This window comes from Aulonocara sp. 'chitande type north' Nkhata Bay, linkage group LG3 (assembly GCF_057382095.1).
Source record: "Aulonocara sp. 'chitande type north' Nkhata Bay isolate Kocher_YH1m ecotype deep benthic linkage group LG3, A_spYH_male_GT1.1, whole genome shotgun sequence".
NCBI lineage: Eukaryota > Metazoa > Chordata > Actinopteri > Cichliformes > Cichlidae > Aulonocara > Aulonocara sp. 'chitande type north' Nkhata Bay.
The window spans coordinates 34838035-34853769 of record NC_141346.1 but is presented as its reverse complement, the minus strand read 5'-3'; the positions used below and the strand labels follow the sequence as shown (position 1 = coordinate 34853769).

At 40.4% G+C, this 15735-nt stretch overlaps 2 protein-coding genes across 3 annotated transcripts; one reads left to right on the top strand and one right to left on the bottom strand.

The window, feature by feature from the left end:
* The first annotated feature begins 778 nt into the window (after positions 1-778).
* On the top strand, positions 779-5498 carry LOC147335306 (kelch-like protein 33). Its single transcript, XM_086287478.1, has 4 exons — positions 779-1696; positions 1776-2724; positions 2828-2998; positions 3746-5498. The coding sequence occupies exons 1-4, from the start codon at positions 877-879 to the stop codon at positions 4263-4265; spliced, it is 2460 nt and encodes an 819-aa protein (XP_086143604.1). The 5' UTR covers positions 779-876; the 3' UTR covers positions 4266-5498.
* Positions 5499-8255: 2757 nt separating this feature from the next.
* On the bottom strand, positions 8256-12234 carry LOC147335305 (kelch-like protein 33). 2 transcript variants are annotated; one of them, XM_086287477.1, is made up of 5 exons: positions 11019-12234; positions 9614-10550; positions 9358-9525; positions 9031-9224; positions 8256-8907 (listed from the first exon to the last, which is right to left on the bottom strand). In XM_086287477.1, exons 1-5 carry the CDS (start codon positions 12085-12087, stop codon positions 8702-8704), a joined length of 2574 nt encoding a protein of 857 aa, XP_086143603.1. In that variant the 5' UTR covers positions 12088-12234; the 3' UTR covers positions 8256-8701. The 2 variants fall into 2 exon arrangements, with proteins under 2 accessions (XP_086143603.1, XP_086143602.1); XM_086287476.1 differs by having other exon boundaries at positions 8256-9224.
* Positions 12235-15735: the final 3501 nt, after the last annotated feature.

Below are 15735 nucleotides of genomic sequence, written 5' to 3'. Positions count from 1 at the left end.
AGATGGCAGATCTTTTATATAATTCTTTATGATACCTTTTTGCAAGGGTATTTATTTATTTAATATAGGAGTGGTAACCATCAACCAACCTTAAAACCACCAGATTCACATTGTATCTATTTTAATGTTTTGAATTACAAAACATTGCAAATTTAAGCAGTTTTACTTAAGACTCAAAATTTTAATACATAGCATTTAGAGAATTATGCTGCACCAGCAATGCTGTGGAAATCTAAGACTAGTATCTCTTACTACTGTCTACTAAAGAGATTATGATAACAAATCGAATAAGTCAATAGTGCGCATCTGTTTTAATGTTACTTATTATTAGTACTCTATGCATCCCCCTGTCAATTACGTGATGTTAATTCAGGTCTGTGCAGTATTGTACAATTTTCCCACTGCAATTAGATCTCCCAGAGATTATGCCATCAAATCCTTCCTCCTCATTGTGTATCAATCCCTATTTCTAAGAAAAAAAGTTCCATTACTGCAAGTAACTGGAGAACTGTAAAATATTTTCTCTTTAATAATCACTAATAGAACCTAACTATATTTAAGGCCAATTGCTGTCATTCAGTTTAATACCTGTTTAATGTGAAATGTTTGTAGCAGAAAAAAACTCTATTCTCTTTATTCTGAATCAGTACAAACCATGTGAAGCCTCACTTGAAATTAAACCTATGTGACCCAGTAGCTATAAATAGCTGCTTGTTTATGCAGAAAGTGAACTTGAGACCAAGACAGAGAACGACAGGGGGGATTTAAATAGGAAGTAGCAAAAATCATTAGAACAGTATTTTTTTTTTTGCTGGATGGCATAAGTAACTGAAAAGACAAAAGTAGCTATTGCTCAAAAAGAAAATAACCAATGACATGGAGTTTACAAGGCGTTACTTGCCAATGGAGTGGGAAGAACGGTGGAGGAGAGAGAAGGAGAGAAGGAAAAGAGTTGTTGAAGAAGGTGGTGAAGGTATAGAACAGGACAACCGGGAGCTACGAAGAATTGTTGCTTACAATGATTCGAGAATGGGCTTGACAAGTAGGAGTGACAAAAAAGAGACTCGAGATGGAATGAACGGTACTAGTCAGGAGGGAATTGCGGAGCACATAAGCGCTGAAAGCTTGGGAGCTGAAGAGAATAAAGTCCAGGCATGCCACAACAAAACCTACCCTAAAGAGGTGTTTGTAGCTCTGAAAGAATTCATGGATTCATCTCTTCTTACGGACCTGACATTGACAACTGAAAATCAGAAAAGCTTCCAAGTGCACTCCCTTATCTTGGCTGCTGTCAGTGGCTTCTTTCTGGAAAGACTACAGGATAAAAGTGAGGAGAAATCTGACAATAGTGAGGACAAAGATGGAGTCCAGAGGTGGTCAATGCAATTGAGTTCAGAGGTTGACCATATTGGGCTTCAGGCTGTTGTTGAGTTTGCCTACACTGGGCTTGTGTCATCTTTGAACAATGATAATATGGCCCGGATCAAAGCTGCAGCTCAAGTTCTTGCAATTCCAAGACTTGTGGACATCTGCAAAAACAAGGAAAGAAAGGAGAACAGTGAATGTTTCAAGAAAGAAGCACAAACCATCTCTGCTCTAGAACAAATAAAAACTACTCTTCGGTCCATTGAACAGTTGTGGGCAGATAGAGTGGGCTGTGATGTCATTTTGGACGTGGATGGAACTTTTTTCCATGGTTAGTACAACTGCTTTTGATATCCTAATGAATGCATCATAGTGGTCAAAGTTTAAGCTTTTCTTTTGTCTCTCTTCAGTCCACAGAATTGTTTTGGCAGTAAGCAGTGATTACTTCCGTGGCATGTTCACAAGTGGAATGAGGGAATCCCATCAGAGTTGCGTTGCCCTTCCTTTCCTGTCTACAGCTGAATTAGAGGCTCTTATTGGCTACTCATACAGTGGGATCCTTTTACTTAGCTGGGACTCTGTTTTTGAGATTACCTGCATGGCGCTTCAGCTTCAATTCCAATCTGCTCTATCAATTTGCCTCAACTTTATGAAAAAAGAGATCCAGGCAAGCTCCTGCCTGGATGTGGCATCTTTTGCTGAAGCATATGAAATATCAGACCTTCTTGAGGAGGCCAATGACTTTGTGTTGAGGAACTTTATGGAAGTATCAGGCACAACAAAGTTTCAGGACCTACAAGCAGAAAAGCTTTTAAGCTTCCTTTGCTGCGATGGCCTTTGTGTACCTTCAGAGTTGGCTGTATTTCGAGCCGTAATCTCATGGATTGAGGCTGATCCCGAAGAAAGATTGGCCCATGCAGGCTTACTCATGACTGGAGTTCGCTTCCCCCTCATGACCTTTCGAGAGTTCAGAGAGGTTAGAGCCATTAATCTACGCATGGAGTGCTTTGGCAACAAAGAGGTGGAACTTTATGGTTCAGCACTTAAAGAATTTGGTTTCAGCCTTCCAAAGTCCCAGGATCACTGGCGGATCAGGCGACCAAAAGATACTCTAGTTCTGGTTGGAGGAGACCAACTGAATCCAGATGTTGGTCAGCGCATACCGAGCAGGGAAGTGTGGTTTGCAAACTCCCTACGCAGTGGCACAGGGTTGGTGAAGGACGTTGAGTGGAGGAGATTAACTGAGATTCCAGATAAACCAAAGTTTAGGCATGGAGTTGCCGTAATGGATGGGAAGCTGTATGTGATTGGAGGGTGCTTCTTTTATGCAAAGGATGACATTATGAAAACTGCCTACAGGTAAATAAAAACTGTTAGTCAGTGAATATACATCTTCTTACATTCACAAAAACAGATTGTTACATATATCACATTTTATTTTTTTTTATCGCACTCATGCTAGTTATGACCCAGTGAATGATTGCTGGAAGAGGCTGGCAGACATGCAGGAGTTCAGAAGTAACCTCTCAGTCGTGGTACGTGAATCACATCTTTATGCCATTGGTGGAGATAAAGACATCAACACCAACGTAGACAGTGTTGAGATGTACAACCCAGACACTGACTCCTGGAGGTAAAATTAGTTATTTAAAATGAAACAGAATCTTGAATAATGGATGATGGATATTTTAGCTGGGCTTGAATAATATATCTGTTTTTGAATTGTGGACATACCAATCAGCCAACAAAGTTAAAAGACTGAGGCAATATGAAAAGAGTCAAGTTTTATAATAGTTATAATGGATAGAAGTTTTTCATGCTTTACCCTTAAATTCAAATGCAGTACCATGGTTTCCACAACAGATGTCAGTCTTGCCCTTGAATTATAGTATGCACCAAAAAATGGGTTTTTCACACTACTGTAATCCCAGAAATGTCTCATGTTTTAAAGAAATTCGTATTTTGCTGTTCTGGTTTCACCAGGTGGAAAGTTACACAGGTATGGTGGTGCATCTTAAACAGAAATGCAAGTTAAAGAAAGCAAAACAACATAAATATTGTCTATTACATCATTACAGCATTCAGTTATAGCATTTGTGAGTTAAAGAATGAAATCTAAACATTCAGACTTTAATGAGGATTCATCCAAGTTGCTGCCTTCACCTCGTCCAAAGTCATGCTGTCATCACAGAAATGTAAACTGGAAGGTTCATGTGTTTATATTTCACATGATTTCTGATAAAATTGTTTTGTTAAAGTTACATATATGTCAAGTAATGCCATTTTGTGGTATATTGGATTCAAGGCAGATAAAAAAAAAAAAAATTTTCCTTACAACTGTCCATCTGGACATGACTGCCTGGCTTCTCTTGTTTCACAGCTTTGTCCAACCGCTGGACCTGGCTCTGAGTGGGCATGCTGCTGCTATCATTAATGGAGAGATTTTCATATCTGGAGGTTTCAACTGCAAATATGAGTGCCTTGTTTCCACATGTCTGTACCACCCAGAGAGGGGAACCATCTACCTGGCAGACATGACCTATGATAGAGCCCAGCATTGCATGGAAGTCCTACAGAGTCATCTATATGTTGCCGGTGGAGTCTGTAACCTAAGGAAGTTTTACACTGATCAACTAGTTTGTGAGGTATATGATACTGTGGCTGATTGCTGGACTACTTTTGCGTCACTGCCCATGCCTCATGTTGGTGCAGCCTCCATTGTTATGGAGGAGAAGATCTATGTACTGGGAGGGTATTGCCAAGATGACTACAGTGAGTCTGCACTGGTCCACCGCTTTGATCCCATCATGCAGAGATGGGAGACCATGGGCAAATTGCCTGGAGCTGTTACAGACATCCGAGCTTGTCTGATGCACCTGCCCCAGCACCTCAGACAGTAACTGTTTTATTGAAATGATACACTCCTCAACTAGGCAGTCTGTTTAAACACTGAAATTACTGCAATAATAGAAGTAAAATATTCAAATGTGGATATCTAAGGCCTCAGTCACTCAGGCCTACAGACCAGTCAGCAAACCTTTTGATAACCATAAGTTGCTTGGAAAAAATATGTATTCTCCAACCAGTTGGTGAGTGGTTGCTGGAGGTTGCTGACAGTTGCAAAGAGGATGCTGCACTAAGGCTGTTCCTTATGACTATTTTGGTTAAAACCAGTTTATCCCAGTCAACCATGGTTTGGATGGAAGATGTTGAGTTGTTTGCATGTATTGTTTAGCTTGCAGAGCAGTAGTAAGACTTGAAGTGCAATGAAAACCAGAAGCAGTGACCATTTGTTTAAGTGAAAAATACACCTTATTGGTTAAACCAACACATTTCAAAAGGCACAAATTTTACTTTGAAGGCAAGTGTTCCCTAATTGAGGTATGTGTTGGAGCTTTCATGGTTTCACTATCATACAAAGAGCAGTTGGAGAGTGTTTGCAGATAAGTCAGCATCTTTGATATAAAACTATAAGAAATACAGATAATCTGCTATTGATCAAAGTAATTGCAAGAAAGTTTTTAGTACAGCACCTCATATCTCTTTGTGACCAAATTTCCCTTGCAGCTGCCAGTAGCCTCAAGCAACAATTTCAACAGGCAGTCTTTTTCCCTAGCAGCTTGCAATTATTAGGGGTTCACTGACTGGTGTTTTTCAATCAGTTTTAAAGTGACTGCCATCAACCTTCATGAACAACTTACGAGTCATAATTGCAACCAGTGGTACCAGAAGGTTGCCAGTATCTAGTATCAGCATCTAGGCCTGTGTGTGTGAATAAGAATAATATATATGTAAGTGGTAAGAAAATAGATGGAGTTTATCATTTTGAAATGAATGACTGCTTTGACCACAGGCTAATCGTAATAGCTAATTCTTAATAACTGTTAACTCTCACTTGGTGCAGTATTCGTGTTTCAGGTTTTCCACATCAGGTTGTCATGTTCTAGGTTCTTTATGTTTAGCTCACCTAGTTTAGGTTATAGCTTAGTTGTGCCTTTGCCTTTTGTTTTTGTACTGTTTTACCAGCCTTCAATAAACAGCTCGCCCTTTGTTAAAATCAAGTTTAATTTTCACGTGTCCTCACTTTGGTCCACCTCCTCACTCCACACAGTCTGCTTCTGCAGATAGTGACAGTGCCCAAACTTGACTGGTAGTGTAAATATGATAGTTTCTCTCTCTCTCTGATGGGGGGCTGTCAAGTTAGAATAAGCAAAAATTAAGTGATACAGAGTTGATGAAAGCATTACAACCTAAACTTTTAGATCTGAAGAATTTTCATTGGCACCACATGACAGTGACATTTTGAATGATAAATGATCTGGTTTCATATTCTTACAGGCTTAGCTATTCAAATCTTTCCAGGAAATGACCATGTGCTTTCCAAACCATCCCTATCTGAGTCCAAACAGATCAAACTATCTGAGAGTCTAAGATCATTCCTTCTGAGAGATTCTAAACGTTTATGTAACAGCTGAATGCAAGACAGTGAATTATATTTTTGTTTGGTATAAACTTCCACTACTAGGGAAAGATATAATGCTTAGTTGCCTTAAGGTTAATGCTGTTGTGATTTGAAGTTATATAGTACAAATAAAATTGAATTGCTGCCGCCTATAGTGCTGTGTTATTGCCTGGGCTTGGGCTTTGACTCAGCTTGAAAGCTTTGGTTTTTCCATTTGTGTTTCAACTTACTATATGATTACTATTAAAAAGTTTTGACTCCAATATGTGATGATTCCTAATGTTTTTATAAAAAAAACAATTAAACCTCCTGTACTCACAATGAATCCATGAATGTAAAATGTTGCTAAAATGTAAAATGCTGAAACCTTTTGGTTATCCTTTCATGCCAACCTGCGATATGGGAAGAAACAGTAGGACGATCTAAGTTAAATACACAAAAAATGTTCAAAATTGCTTTAAAAAAGAGAGTTGAACCTGGCCCTTTTAGATTTAAATTTGACCAAAGTTAACCAAATTCGACCTGTACAACCAAACAGATTTCTCATCGAAAGCAGATGCCGATTTAGTATCGTACAAAATAATAATAGTTGATAAGAAGAAAGAAGAGGGGCAAATCCATGACAAAAAGGAAACACTGAAACATTTTTCACATGGCTAAACCAGAAAAACCAGCTCTCCACAGGATGATGTTGAACCAATAGATTTGCCGGTGATATCCAGTCCTCCAAATTCCCAGGCGCTCATCTGGAAATGCCGATTCTTCAGCAAGATGGCCCCTGAAGTGTAGCTGTGATAGTCAGTGTCATGAAGGTGAACTGGTGAACTATAAAGGACTGCTTGTGGTAAACAGAATTTCTTTTTTTCTCTAAATCATTTATGGAGAAAAAAAAACGCTAGTAAAAGGCATAATATATTAATCAAACTGGTCCAAAGTCCTTAAAAAGTTTATTGTAGAAAATGTTGCTTCCAACATTGCTGTAGTTCTTTGATATTTCTTTTATGAACTTGTCAAGCAATGAAAATGTCAAGCAACACAAAGCAGATCATTTTATATTTAATCAGACAACCTTTTCATGACAACAAGCACAGCATACACATTAGTGTAAGTGTTACTAACGTATTATAATTAATTAGTAAATATGAATATTAGTTTAGAAGAATTGATTTTTGTGGGAGATGTGTGGAAGTTTGCTTCTGTGCAAAGCAAGCAGAGGTAAGTGTAATTTTGAGTTATGATTTCAAAAGTTTTGGTTATCATCTTAAAATTTTGAGTTCTCTAGCATATCGAGACACTGTGTGGAGAGATAGTCTCGATATGCTAGAGAACCCAGGTTACACCATAACCGTACGTTACTAATTTAGTGCCATGAAATTCTAGGGTTTCAGCTTTATCTATTTTAAGTAATAAGAAACAAACTAAGACGGGACTAAAAAAAACCTCGTAGTTCTTCAGGTGATTGTTGTTGTGATTCTTGTTTGTTGAGCCAGGATGTGGACAGAAAGGCGACACGGACATCAGTGAGTGGATGAAGGCAAAAGAGAAGTATTTGTATTTGAATCACAGTCTGGGGTTTGAAATCCACAACTCAGCTGCTTCACAACATGAATGTGGCGACCAATTGAACAGATTTTTTCATTGGATAAACACATTCAATGCTGGACCCATTTATCGCTTTCCGAATGCTATATTTTGCATAATACAGTACTTTTCTTTTCTACTCCCCTGGAGCATTTAAAGCGCTTTATGCAACATGCCACATTCACCCAACCACTGCTTTTTATATTTGGCATGATCAAACCACCAACCCTCCAATTAGCAGATGACCCTGCATGATGCTCTACAGTCTGAGCTACAGCCAGGCTGGCTGGACAGAAAGAAAACAATATATTTCCTTTATTCTGTTGCAGGAATCTTCACAGCACCAGTGAATGGTCTCTGCTCAGTTGCAGTAGTTCCAACTACTCTACTACTCTCACACTCACACAGCAGGTGCTATTCTTGTGAAGAATAATGTCAGTCAAATTTCAACATATGACAGCCCTTCAGCAGACGGCACTGGCAGCAGCAGCAATGCAGTAGCTCTGCTGGTTGCAGTTGATTGGGTGCACGTAGAATTGTGGGGTCAATACAGCGGTGTATAATAACCTAAACAGCCACAAAACCTGTTTTTTGTTTGTTTGTTTGTTTTACTCTTTCATGGTTTATGCATTGTCTTAAAATGTTAAAGCAGCATTAGTCATCAAATCTCTTTATCTCTGTGTAAACTTCTAATGATCTGACCTAATATTACCTCAGCACTTACCTGAATATGTGCACTTATATTATTAAAGGACTCAGTTCATTGTTGTTTATTTGCAAGTAGAATTTAATGCAAATATAAATTGAGAAACTTCTTCAGAATAATAAATGCAAAACAACATTTTTGTGTACAGTTTTTACAGTGACAGCTGTTTTCACCAGCATCCCACCACAAAGTTTGGTAAAGACAAGAGGGGAGGCAGAGAGCTCCCTCATGTGATCGTACCTTGTTATTGCATTCCGCTGTGGAACTCACACACAGCTCAGTTTAATTCATATCAAATTTAAACCTTGTGTTATATAACCAAAGAAAATCGGATGCCAAAGTGAACACTAAATATCTGACACACACACACACACACACACTATATGAAAATAAGAAAATTCAGATAGATATTTTGACAAAAACTTTCAGAAAACTGAAAAACATATTGTTTAATTTAAATTATTAACAGTTCCAGTTCATTTCCTTTACGCGGTTCAGCTCAAAGTATCTCTCCTTAATTCATATACTTTATAATGAGATATTCTCCTCTTGTGATTATAAATAATAATGAGATTTATTACCATGTCTTATAGTCGCAAATGCATTGGCAAACACAGCAGACATGCACGGATATCATTGTTTGGCCTGGGCATCTTTCCCATGTTCTCCCATTTCTGTCTGGCAGGATCATAGCGGTGCACCACCTTAGTGTCGGTGTAGTCCTCCTGACTGTATCCACCCAGCACATAAAACCTTCCCTCCAAAACGGCACTTCCTGCTCCAACATGCGGCACTGGCAGAGATGCAAAGGCAGTCCAGCAGTTAGCCACTGGACTGTACACTTCACAAGATAGCTGATCAACAATAGTCATGGTATCATCAGTGGTTACTCCACCTGCCACGTAAAGATATTCACCCAAGATCTCCATACAGTGATGAGCTCGAGGTGAAGCCATGTTTGCCAGGTAGGTGCTTCCTGTTTCTGGATGGTACAGAAAGAGGGATGCAACACAGAGGTAATCATTATTTTCCCCTCCTGTTATGAAGATCTGTCCTTGGGTAACTTTTGCTACATGACCGCTCAGAGGCAGATCCAAGGGTGAGGTGAAACTGAAAAAGAAAAGATGAGTGATTTGTGACAGCAAACTACAATATTTTGAAAAGTTTTGAATCATTTTAAACAGCTTATTTAGGAGAAATGTAATGACATGGTAATGAACAATGAATGCTCTCCCCAACCTACCTCCAAGAATTTGTAGATGGGCAGTATCTTTCAACACTATCTATAGGATCGGTCTCACTGTGTCCGCCGATGGCATATATCTTTTCATTAAGTACAACCACTGAAAATGAGCATCTTTTTTCTTGCATTTCAGCCAGAAACTCCCAGCTGTTTTCACAAGGGTCATATCTACAAGTGGTGAAATTATGCACATATAAGAAACAGTTAAGTATATGTTATTATTGCTTTTGGAGGGTTGACAATGAACCGCTCTTACCTGTAAACATTATTAAGGGTGTCACCAATGCCATAATACTTCTTGCCTCCCAACACATACAATCGTCCTTTTAGGACAGCCACCTCATGCCCGAATCTTGCTGGCTCAGGCATCTCTCCCAGCTTTCTCCACTCCAATGCCTTTTTTACCCCTATGTGATTCCTGAGGGAATTCCCAAACCAAAGTTCTCTGCTGATGCTGCGGCTGCTCAGGTCTTCCGAAATCTGGTCACCTCCAATCAGAACGAGACTCTCTTTTGGCATATAGATGCGGAACTGATGCTGTGCACTCTCACTGGAGCAGAAATCTTCAAAGATTTCCTTATACAGCTCTGCCATGTTGGGATTACACCACATGGTCTGAGATCGCACTTCCTTGAATTCCTTGAATGTCATCAAGGGAAACTGGACAGTTTTCATAAGTTCATGAGCTAGTCTGAGCCTTATCCTGGGCTTTGCTTGGATCCAAGCTGCCACGGCTTTGAATATAACAAGTTCAGATGGAACATAAAGTGAGTTACTGTTTAGGTACATCAAGAGCTTTTTAGCTGACAGGTCCGTAAACTTTGAGGTGCATGCCACCATCTGGAAATGCCGGAGGACAAAATCATCAGCAAATTCAAGAAGCTGTGGTATTTCATAGGCCTCAGCAAAAGATACCACATCCAGACAAGTTTGAGGATTAATTTCTTGACACAGGAAATTGTAGCACAAGGAAAGTGCAGGTTGGTACTGAAGCTGGAGAGCAGTGCTGGTGATCTCAAAGATGCACTGCCAGCTCATAGGTAGAGCACCACTGTAAGAGCAGCCAATTAGAACTTCTAATTCTGATGCCAAAAGGAAGGGAAGGGTCACAAAAGGCTGATGGGACTCCTTCATCCCTGAGGTGAACATGCCACGGAAGTAATCACTGCTTACAGCCAAGATAACTCTGTGGACTAGATGAAAGACATCAATGAGTAAATATCTCTAACATATCCAGGTCACATGCTTGTTTTATAATGTACTTCATTAAAGATGAAGCCTATAAAGGCCCAACGTATGTTTACTACACACGTTGTGCAGAATGTAAATCCAGATTTATTTGATGGTTAAATGTTCCACAATATGGAAATCTGGACCACCCAGTAGTCGCCTTGCAAAAAAACAGAAATATGAACAACCTGAAAACTTATTTGGCAGAACTACAGATGCATCTTAAGAAAATGTATATTTGATGGTAAAATTCTCAATACACATTTATCTAATATTGAATATAGTCACTTTTGCAATGAAGAAAGTGATGTTACATTTGATTGAGGACCTACTTGTGGATGAAAGAAAATGTATCACAACACAGAAATTTACTTGAGCAAATAGGTAAAAGTTAAAGTGGGCATCCAGACAGCATTAAATGGTCTACTCACCATGAAGCAATCCACCACAAGCTTCCAGAGTCACATCACATCCCACTCTGTCCATCCACAGCTGTTTGATGGACTGAAGGCTGATCGTCATTTGTTGTGCAGTAGAAATACTTTCCCTTTTCTTATCCCCTCCAGTTTTTGTGGACTTCTCTTCTTCCTCAATGCAGAGATCGAGAACCCTTGGTGCACCCAGTGTTTGAGCAGCAGCCTTTATCTTGTCCAGATTATCCTTGTTTAAGAATGGTATTTGTCCAGTGTAGGCAAACTCCACAATCGCCTCTAACCCAACATGCTCTACCTCAGGACCAAGAGAGATTGACCACGGGTGAACTCTAACACATGTGTCATCGTCTTTTCTTTCATCAGCTCTTTTGTTTCCTGCTTTGCTTCTTTTTAGATTATCACAGGTAAGTGAACTGACAGCAGCCAGCACTGGGGAGTGCACACAGAAACGCATCCCATCCTCTGTCCTCAAAGTAAGGTCGGTGAGAACGGATGAACTCCTGAATTCATTCAAGGTGAGAAAAACATGTATGGGGTAATCATCTTTGAAATATGTCTTTATGTCATCTTCATCACTAAAATCCCCATCTTCATCCACTGAAGGTTCTGTTTCCTTATCATCTGTAGAAGCTTCCTCTTCTTCTTCACGATCTTCTTTAGTGACCCAAGATTCTGTGACAGTTTCTTCTTCATCTGTCAATATTTCACCGTTGAATTCTCCATTCCACTCCAGAGTAGTCTGAGTTTCAGAGATATCTTCATTTCTGTGTTTGTTAAAATATTTATCTTCAGAAACTGTGAAATCAGAACCTTCTGTTTCTGAACCACTTTCTCCTTTGTCCTCTTCGGTTTCCTCTGCATCCCTCACCTCCGGTTTTGCCTGCACTTCTTCTTCATCTTGATTTCCTCCTGCTTCATTTTCTTCCTCATTCACATCTTCTTCCTCGCTGTCAGCGTCCTCACCATTCTCTTCCACCCCTTCTTCTTCTTCTTCTTCTTTATTACACACCTCTGCTTTAATCCAGCATCTTATCCTGTCCCACAATCGTCTCCTTCTCTTCTCCATCACTCTCTTCCATACATCCTACTGCTTCTCAAGGCAGGAATTAGCAACTGCCAGAGTGTCCAGTAGACCTATAATCTTCACAGCTACTTTAATCTTTCAGATTTGCACCTCAGGAATCAAAGAGACTGCAGATCACTTACTTCTTGAGCTGGACTTCGCACTGTGAAACAGCTCAGACCTTACCTCATCTGCAGACAAGAGCTGTGTTGTCTATTTGTTCGTCTCCTGCCTCTCTCTCCCCTCTTGCATGTGGCGTTGAGTGGCGTGAGAGTGCATGATTCCTCATATAACCAAATAAGCTGCTGTATACAGTGTAATATATCACTAGGTGGTGGAAATTCTAGACATCATGAGGCTTCAGGCAGACACCCAACAAAAGTCTGAAAATGGCACGGTTATGTTTTTATTTACCATATTGTCAAATATTGTCACATTTTTTTCCAATTTTGTCCTCATTTTATTACTTTATATCTGATATATCTCCAAAGGATGTGCAGTTTATTGTTGTGGTCTTAAATGAAGGACTTTGCAGTCTATTAGTGTAGGGATTGTGTTCAACAGTTCTAAAATGCAAACTGGAAGAAGCAAAAGCAAGTAATAAACAAGGCAATGACTTGGAGGCAGCTGAATCTCTGCCCATCTGAGTCTATCAACCTCGACATCTCGGGAAGCCTTGGCAGGCTTATTCATTCTGAGGCATATGACTTGGGGATAAATTTTAAATGCCTAGAGGGTCATCAGTGAGATCACATTGCTCCTCCACATCCAAGTACAGAGGAATGTGGGTCAAGGCGCAAGAGGGAGGAGGAGGCCAAGAGGGCATAAAAACAAACAACACCTGTTGACTTGAAGGCTTTTGTGCTAACAGAGAAAGCAAACAGCTGGGTCACACTGTGTAACCTTGACTTTGAAAATAGCATTCATACATATGCTCTCTCCTTGCATTACCACATTTTTAGAAATGTAACTGGATTGGCCTGCGCCAGCTATTTGTGAATTTGTCCCGTCACAGTGCTAGGTAGTGTTTAGTTTTGACTAACCAATGAAATCCAAGAAATCTCTAAGCTGGAAACAAGTTTCTTCAAGTCAGTTGAAAACATTTGTCAAATCAGAGGCAATTAGACAGGAAGTCCCAGTTTTAGAAGATCTGTCAATATATTAGCTGCTAGAATTTTATAAAGATATTTTAAAATCTTCTTTGCCTTATTACTAAATGGTCTTCAGAGTTAAGCAGGTTCTAAACGTCTAGTTATAATTTAGTGGAGCATAAATCTCAGAAGGTAAGCAAACCTAATCACAAGTACCTTTTTATTTCCTTTTTTTAATCAGGTTGACACTGAAGAAAATACGGTGTCAAGGTTTGGGATGTAGTGGGGTATATTTTGTTTTAGGACTAATTGTATTCATGCCATTCATACAAAAGTTTAGAACCACACCTCTTTGTCTTTCATTTCAGATATTTTCAGTCCCATTGCCAAAGGTGTGCAAAATCAGGCCTCCAGTCTGTCTCTACTGCCTTTATTTATTTGTGAAAGAATGGGGCATTCTAAAGAGCCCCTTGAACTCCAATATGATACTGTGATAGGATGCTGCTGATGCAGGAAGACAGTTTATGAAATTTCTGTCCTACTACACTCAACAAAAATATAAACGCAACACCTTTGTTACTGCTCCCATTCCCCATGGGATGGACGTAGAGACCTAAAATTCATTCCAGATACACAATATAACCATCCCTCCCAAACAGTGGTCACAAATCAGTCCAAATGTGTGGTAGTGGGCACATCTGCCATATTGAGATAATCCATCCCACCTCACAGGTGTGCCACATCAGGATGCTGATCTGACATCATGAGTAGTGCACAGGTGTACCTCAGACTGCCCACAACAAAAGGCCACCCTGGAATGTGCAGTTTTGTCTCACAGCAAAATGCCACAGATGCCACAAGCAATGAGGGAGCGTGCAATTGGCATGCTGACAGCAGGAATGTCAACCAGATCTGTCGCCCGTGCATTGAATGTTCATTTCTCAACCATAAGCCGTCTCCACAGGCGTTTCAGAGAACATGGCAGCACATCCAACCGGCCTCACAACCGCAGACCTCGTGTAACCACACCAGCCCAGGACCTCCACATCCAGCAGGTTCACCTCCAAGATCGTCTGAGACCAGCCACCCAGACAGCTGCTGGAACAATTGGTTTGCACAACCAAACAATTTCTGCACAAACTGTCAGAAACCGTCTCAGGGACGCTCAACTGCATGCCCGTCGTCCTCATCGGGGTCTTGACCTGACTCCAGCTCGTCGCCGTAACAGACTTGTGTGGGCAAATGCTCACATTAGATGGCGTCTCGCACGTTGGAGAGGTGTGCGCTTCACGGATGAATCATGGTTCACATTGTTCAGGGCAGATGGCAGCTGAGAATGTCCCAGTTCTTGCATGGCCAGCATACTCACCGGACATGTCACCCATTGAGCATGTTCGGGATGTGCTTGACCGGCGTATACGACAGCGTGTACCAGTTCCCACGAATATCCAACAACCTCGCACAGCCATTGAAGTGGAGTGGACCAACATTCCACAGGCCACAATTGACAATCTGATAGACTCCATGCGAAGACGATGTGTTGCACTGCATGAGGCAAATGGTGGTCACACCAGATACTGACCGGTTCTGGGTCCCCAGACCCCCAATAGCGCAAAAAACTGCACATTCCAGGGTGGCCTTTTGTTGTGGGCAGTCTGAGGTACACCTGTGCACTACTCATGATGTCAGATCAGCATCCTGATGTGGCACACCTGTGAGGTGGGATGGATTATCTCAATATGGCAGATGTGCCCACTACCGCACATTTGGACTGATTTGTGACCACTGTTTGGGAGGGATGGTTATATTGTGTATCTGGAATGAATTTTAGGTCTCTACGTCCATCCCATGGGGAATGGGAGCAGTAACAAAAGTGTTGCGTTTATATTTTTGTTGAGTGTAAATATTCCACCATCAGCTTTAAGTGGATTATTGTAAAGTAGAAGTGTTTGGGCTCCACAGCAACTCATTCACAAGTTTAGTGTGCAAAGTCACAAACACTTGGCTGACTCAGTCACTGCAGACCTCCAACCCTCCTCTGGCATTAACATCAGCATAAAAACTGTCCACGGAGAACTTCATGGCATGGGTTTCCACAACCAAGAAGCTCCTGTAGGTGTAATGTATAAGTCCATAAAGTGTACCATTTTAATCTGATAAGGAAACTGCAGCAAAAACGGCTAGGTGCATTTATTCTCATTTGAAAAAACATTTTGATTTGATCTTTGTCTGTACAGCAGTGTTGATCTCGTTCATGCTAGCTGCTGTTTTTGTCTCTGTTTTGTTTAAATGTGTTTAAGCTCAATATCACTGGTTGAAGATCTTTTATCTTTAAAATTAAAACCCTGCTTCATACATCCTCTAAGATCAATGGATGTTTTGTTCACACTGTGGGTTCCTAATAAAAATCTACTGACATGCTTTGAAGTTTCGGGACTGTGAGTAGGTGTTTTGGAAATGAAACTGGTGGGCAACAGATCGCTTAAAAAAAAACACTCCTACCTGAGGACACGGTGACTTTGGCTTCACATGTGAGGCATCACACGAACACATGCCTACT